Source organism: Lepidochelys kempii, chromosome 14 (assembly GCF_965140265.1).
Source record: "Lepidochelys kempii isolate rLepKem1 chromosome 14, rLepKem1.hap2, whole genome shotgun sequence".
In the NCBI taxonomy this organism is placed as follows: domain Eukaryota; kingdom Metazoa; phylum Chordata; order Testudines; family Cheloniidae; genus Lepidochelys; species Lepidochelys kempii.
The window spans coordinates 10,866,979-10,874,419 of record NC_133269.1 but is presented as its reverse complement, the minus strand read 5'-3'; the positions used below and the strand labels follow the sequence as shown (position 1 = coordinate 10,874,419).

At 37.9% G+C, this 7,441-nt stretch overlaps 1 protein-coding gene across 5 annotated transcripts in view; it reads right to left on the bottom strand.

The window, feature by feature from the left end:
* Positions 1-2,530: 2,530 nt before the first annotated feature.
* The window catches only part of MMD (monocyte to macrophage differentiation associated), a 29,784-nt gene continuing 24,873 nt past the window's right edge, over positions 2,531-7,441 (bottom strand). For all 5 annotated transcript variants that reach the window (XM_073310715.1, XM_073310714.1, XM_073310713.1 and 2 more), the window contains 2 exons: positions 6,720-6,789; positions 2,531-5,037 (listed from right to left, as the gene is read on the bottom strand). In XM_073310715.1, the coding sequence (XP_073166816.1) occupies positions 4,837-5,037; positions 6,720-6,789 (271 nt within the window). In that variant the 3' untranslated portion in view covers positions 2,531-4,836. The remainder of the gene's footprint in view (positions 5,038-6,719; positions 6,790-7,441) is intronic.

The window sequence follows — 7,441 nt, the reverse complement described above, 5'->3', positions numbered from 1 at the left end:
GTGGGCCCCCCCAAAAAATCCCTAGAAAGGATCATAGTGAAAAATACTATCTAATTTTAATACATATCTGTATTAGTAACATGTAAAGAATTTAGTTTTTGTAAGTTTGTGATTTTTAGTGGAATGACCTTTTAAACTTCCAGAGCAAGAAATTTCAGTGATTTAAGCTTGCACTGTATTACTCACTGTGCCCATGTAGTTTATGATACATTCTAAGATCATCACACTATTTAAAAGCAAGAAGCAGTGCATGATTGTTGGAATAAGCACCATTCTAAATGTTCTTGCTTTTGTGGGTTTGATTCTAGTGTCATTTTAACATCGTGTTGAATAAGCACAAACCTTTCTCCAGCCAAGCTTCCTGTGATCTGGTTTGAACTTCCTGTCTGATAGGAGGCTTGGCTGTCAGTTGACATTGGTAACACTGCTCACGTCAGGGAAGCTGCAAGAAGGTCAGCGTCTGTTATAACATTCTGGCAGATCAAGAGCTTTATACCCTGCCACCTAAACCTGTGCGTCATTGTTCTTAATATTGAACAGGATGCATAAGAAAGCAAGAACTCTTTTTCCAGGAACTAAAGCCTCAGTAATTTAGTGGACTAGAATCAATGGCTTTTTGTTTATATAAAAAAAACTAAGGGGGAGATTTGCAAATCTCTCCCACACAATTTAAGAGCACAAATCCTTTTAACCTGTCTCCTAATTCATTGAGGCACATGTGAAAAGTATTCCCGTAAGCGCATACAGCTCTAGGGTAAAGTCAATGGCAAATCTTCCACGGCTTCACTGGGGCCAGGATTTTACCCCTAAATTTTGTAAGAGGACTCTGGTTTCCTCTGGTTTATCCTTAGTCATCATAATAAGTGTCCTCATTTCACAAAAGAAATATGCAGCAATACTCTCTTGTATTCAAAATAAGCTGATGACAGAGATACATCGCTCAGAGAGAAAGCTAGTTTCTATGCCAATTATCTTGGCAAATACTACATTCAGGTGACTAATGGGAATATCAACTTTGTGCCTGCCTACTAGAGAATAACATCTCAATAGAAACTCAGAAAACTTTTAAAGAAACCACCACTTTCCAGTCTGAGCCCCTTTCCTGAGGCTAGGCCCACAAGACCTAATGTTTGGATTAGCTGACTAAGGTTCCAATCTTGTGAGGAGATGTGTCCTAAACCCGAGTGGAGTTGAGTGCTCATCACCTTGCAGCTCTGGGGCTTATAGGACCACTTAACTTCCCCTCCTAAACAAAAGGAGTGGTTGATTCCAGCTGTGGGAAAGAGAAATACATTGTGAAGTGGTTGCTGGGAGATGAGGGTGGTATGATAGGCCTGAATGTATTTCAAGTAATTGTATGGCATGAGTTACAAGTGATTCATATTTATGCAGTATATAATGTACTACGAATGAGTTACAAACTTATTTAAGATTTTACTGCATGAGGAGAGAGGTTCTTAATAGAGCTAAAGCTGGAACAGTTGCAGGTTAAGTGACCTGCTCCACCCTAAATGAGACTGAAACAGGGATTTAATAAAAAGGCTCCTATATCAAGTAGGAAGGCATTCATCCTGGGCATTCTTCTGGTAACAGGAAATTCTAACTATTTTTAACTTTAATCTTACTGCACCTCTCACTACTAAAAGCAATTATCTAGCATAGACTAGCATCCTGTATTCCTTTAAAAATAGCAAAGCCGTGAGAAAAGTCGTAGTCAAGCACCTGATGTCAACATGACGGCCACAGTCACAGGATTCCTCTGGAGGTTAAAATAACCTGGACCTAAATAAAGAATCCTGGAGGTGACTCATAGAAAAATGTTCCATACAGAGGTAAAGTAAGACTCCTGTATGCAGCGGTGCCTGAAAAAAATATTAAACATTAATTTTAAACCAAAATTGTGCAAATATCCCCAGTAATTTCATTTAATTCAGTCACTGATTACTATGGTCAAAAAACTTCTAAAAAAAATGTAAAAAGAAAAGGAGTACTTGTGGCACCTTAGAGACTAACCAATTTATTTGAGCGAAAGCTCATGCTCAAATAAATTGGTTAGTCTCTAAGGTGCCACAAGTACTCCTTTTCTTTTTGCGAATACAGACTAACACGACTGTTACTCTGAAACCTAAAAAAAATGTGTATTATAATTCAAGTACCAGCTTTCAGCATTCAAATTATTGGCTACAAAAAGCAATTTGGTTAATGAATCAAAATGCTGAATACAGAAGACAGTCCAAAGTAGATCCATGTAGCAAGATTATCCATCTGTTGTGTCTTGTCTTACATTGTAAGCTCCTTGGGGCAGGGATGGTCTTCGTACATTTTGGACTAGTGTTTTAGGGTATGTCTACACTACAACCAGAGATAGGATTGCGGCACAAGTTCGCATACCTGCACTGGGCTTTGGCACTCCATTTGGGTACAAAAAACAAAACAAAACAAAAAACCCCACACCATGAAGTTTCCAAATTCACAAAATATTTATTTATTTATTTATTTTACAGTCTAGTACATTCAAATTCATGTAGACTAGAATACAGTAATTCAAAATAGTTTTGGCGAGTTCAAATATTTAAAAAACATTTTCACTATTAAACACTCCAAACAACTGGCCATGAAAATTAACTTAAAAGATAATGGAACAAATCCAAGCTAAAATTCCCATTTTTGACATAAAAGCAAACTCTTACCTAGATTTTAGTGGTTTAACAGTGCTGCATTTGAACAGAATAGATGAACCCACAGAATTGAAAAACATGGAAACAGATGTTAAAAAAAACACAGGCATCCACATGTTTAAGTCTCATACAAGGGAACGTCTGCCCAGATGTTCCATTTTTATGCTTTTTAGAGATTTGACTAGGGTGCTTTAGTGGTGCCGTTTTCCAGTCATCAGCTAACACTGTATGGCAACTCATTTCCATGCCTTGATTTTTTTTTTTTAAGTGTCCCTTCCTGGAAATTTTATAGAAATGTACAGATTTGATCATATGCGAACAACCCACTGGCAAGTTCAGATGAAATATTAAATAGTACCTTGAAAAACATCCCTATTGTGCTAGTCTATTGTTTGAAGACAGGCAATACCCAGAACAAAATCTGAAAAAGGCAACATGTTTGTTTTTTTTAGTTTTTAAAACACTGACATGAAAAACTGAGTAAATTAGAAAAAAGGATCGAGTCAATCTTAATATAAGACATTGATAATGTAGCGAGACAGATACTATAACTGGAAAACAGCATTACAGTGAGGCTTCTACATCTAGATATTTAATGCACATGTTCTACAATCATGTTTTGCTACATTTTGTTTTCCTGTACAGAAAATAGCAATATGATATGCCCAGTTTTGCTCTTTTTAAGGTCCCAAATTGATGAGAGATATTGTATCAAGTTCTTCAGGCTTTCTTCACTAAAAGGCCAAGTGTGTGAAGACCAGTAACTATAAAATACTCTAAGTTACCAGCAATTGCAATGTACCAGTTTCAGCTGGGATTCTGAAGGGGCCTAAGGGAGTTAGACATCCAACACCCACTCAAAGCCAGGGGTCACTGGTACCCAACTCCACTGAGATCCTTTTGATATCCCAGCCTTAATGTTTCAGCACCAATATATGTTAACTTTTCTGGACAATTACTGATGCTTCCTCATTGTAATTTGGATACTGGGATATTTAATAGCTGGTCACCTGCATTGATACTGCCAAGTTTTGAAAAGTCTGCTCTAATCAATTCAACTGTCTCTATAGATGGCATGTGTGGAGGTGTCTTAAAATGTTTGACTGGTATTAACTACTTGTCTGAAACACTTTGTTTCTTTCATTGATAAGCCAGATGGTAAAGTGGACTATGGGGATATGCTGAACATTAATTGGTTGATATAGACCCTGCTGGTGTGCACTAAAGGCTCCCTTGTGGACTTTAATGTAGTGCTATTTAAAACAGTATTATGTTAAAGTGCATTAGGGAGCCTGTCATGTGCAGCATCTGGGTCTATATGGACCAATTAACGTGTAGCATGTTAGTGCACTTTACAAATCGCACCCTGCAAGCTGAACTACTCCACTATGTAGACAAGCCCTAAGTAACTAAATATACTATAGTGAGCAGCATGTTTTCACGTCCAAGCTTGGCAGAACCACGTTTCGAAATTCATAATTTTTAAAAACTTGTACTTACAACCCCACTGGTAATAAAACTTTTGGAAGAGGTATAATGTTTGCTTATCAGTACAGTATATGGAATGTAACATTTTCTTGCAAGAGTTTGCAATATGAATAACTGCATAGATGACAGTTGTGTGTTTTCATTTCAATAAATGTACTTTTAAAATTTACAAAAAACAATTTAAAATTTCTATAAAAGTCATATTATGCCAAGATGACTGGTGGTAAAACTAGATCTATCCCTCCATGATTTATGTTTATTAAATGGCTAGTGGAAAAATGGTAGAAACCAATTTTAAAACAAAAGAAGTTACAGTTTTGCTATTGCACTGACTTTCACAATTTGAATCACTAATTTAGAAAAATTCATATAGTAAAAACTGTAAAATTAATCTAGAATACAAAAATTCTGGTTAGTAAACATCAGGAACCCAGTTCTACTAATGTGGAATGGACTATCAGTACTGTACTATAGTGCCTTGATTATTTACAGTGCTTACTGTATGAAGGGCAATTCCAGGACACATTATTTAACGTCAGTTCACAGTAAATGTACTCAGAGAACTATCGACTTCAGTGCGGTTTTTCCTGTGCAATTTTTCAATTCCCCAGAATTCCTTACATCAAATAATACTGTTATGGAGGCCTAGTGCAGATTATTTTTTTTTAAATCATAAGTGACGGATAATGTCTGCAGGGCTTCTGTAAAGGTACTTCCAAATGGCATAGTAATGAACTGCAGCTGCAATAGCTACAAACATGTGCCAGATGGCATGGGCAAATGGAATGATTCCATCACTCTTGAAGAACACCACTCCCATGCAATAAATTAAGCCTCCCCAGGCAACTTCTTGAAGTCCATCGGTGTTGTTCTGTTAATTAACAAGGAAACCAAAAAAAAGTTAGCCTTCAGAAATTAAAACTGGAACAGAGAGTTAATAAGTCTCTAGGTCTTGTTATTGGGGCTGGGAGAGGGGGTGGGACGGACGACTTATTTAATGACGTTTAAAAGGCCAGACAATATTATTCTGAGACATCACTTTGGAGTACATAGTATATTGATCCTAATTGTGGGTGAGTTTCTATAAACCTTTTCATGTGACAGCTAATATGAACAGAACAAACAGGGCAGCCAATCCTAAATGCTTACGGTTCAGCTTGGAGTTTCAACCTCAGTTTGTCTGAACACTGGCCTGGCCTTGTGATCATTGTAAGATGTTACGCCACACGTGTAAAGTTAGACTGTCACTGTTTCTGCTGCTATAGTTTTGTTTCCGATTCATCACTTCACAGTTCTAGCAGTTTGAACAAGCTGTAATGTACTTAAATGTATTTACAATATAATGGCTATTCTTGATTTTGTGTGTGGTGACATGTTCGACAGGTTACTATTATCAAAGCAATATCAGGTGACATGTTCAGAGTTGAGCAGGTCTGACATTCTACCCAGTTGAGAGTGGAGTACGCACATGGGAGATCACAAACACATAAGGATGAATGTAACGGGCAAAAGAGACATGATTGTATACAGCTTATCTCCATGAGTTACGGACAACATTCAAGACGACAGAATTTGAAGGCATATTTTATGGCTTGTATTCAGGTTTGCTGCAGGAACAGTGATTATAGTTATGCATGCTGCAAAAAGTTGATAAGCAATTCTGAATATACTTTGACTATTGTGTCTATTGCTATTGTCAAGACATTTGAGCTGAGAATGGGCTATTTTGATCATTTTCAAACTATACTGAACAGACTAGGAGGATGTAATGATTTTTTAAAAAAATACATTTCCCAATGGCATGGTATAATGGTCACTAAATAATAAATTCTTGTAGAGAAGTTAATTAGTTCACTAGGGGTGGTTCTGAGTAGTGGCATCTGTGATTCAATCTTTAAATACATTATATCCATTAATCTGGAGATGCCTCTAATAGGAAGAGTCAGACTATTCTCCAGCCTTCTTCTAAGGCAAGTCCTTTTTAAAAGAGGGAAGGAGTAACCTATTTGTAGATTTTGGGCCAGAATGGGGTGGGGGGAAAACCAACCAAAAAAACCTTACAAACAGTCAGTGAATAAGCCAAACAGGACTACAGGAAGTCTTATGCCACATTTCTAAATTAAAAGCTTCCTTCTGAATGTCCAAGGGATAAGGAAGCAAGTATTAAACGGAGTCATAAATATTACAATTCAAACACTTTGCTTTGAAATACGTGGTGTTTGGATGTATGGAACTGAAATGCAATATTTGATTCTTTCTGGCTCTAGTGAAATAGAAGTACTATCCCTACATGATTCTTTTAAGCTTTTTTTTTTTTTTTTTTTAAAGAAACTGAATCTACATAATGGATGGAATTTCATTGCCTTATCGCTTAAGGACCATTAAACCCAAACAGATGGCTAAACACTTTCAGTGCTTCTACAACTAGCATTTATAACAGTGTGTTGAACTGAAATTAACAGCTATACAGACAAAATGGAACTTCACTGGAACTCCCTTTTAAACTACTTAAAAAAGGAAAGGTATTTATTACATTAACAGCATATTCCTTACCATGGATATCACTACCAGAGCAGGAGAAAATCCCATTGCTAAATAGAAAAGGAGTTCAACAATCTTATACCTAAAGGAATAATTTAAGGAAAGGTACAAGATGAATTTTTAATGCACATTTAATATTTCCTTAAAAGACAAAACAGCTAATGCAGGGGTGGCCAACCTGAGCCTGAGAAGGAGCCAGAATTTATCAATGTACATTGCCAAAGAGCCACAGTAATACATCAGCAGCCCCCATCAGTTCCCCCCCCCCAGCTCCCAGTGCCTCCTGCCCACCAGCAGCCCCGCCAATCAGCACCTCCCCTTCCCTCCCTGCACCTCCCGATCAGCTGTTTCCTGGCATGCAGGAGGCTCTGGGGAGGAGCGAGGGCATGGCAGGCTGAGGGGAGGGGATGGGAAGGGGTGGAGTGGGGGCAGGGCCTGTGGCAGAGCCAGGGCTTGAGCAGTGAGCCCCCCCCCCGGCACAGTGGAAAGTTGGCACCTCTAGCTCCAGCTCTGGAGTCGGTGCCTGTACAAGGAGCCGCAGATTAACTTCTGAAGAGCCACAGGTTGGCCACCCCTGAGCTAATGTATGACCTTTTAAACTAACAGATGCACATCAACCACCTAAAGACTTTGTATACAGATAGATCACATTGAGGTTTTATTTACTTAACAGAGGGCTGATATTTTTCTAATTAAGGGAAAGAGGATGACACTATGCTAGAAACATTGCCGAT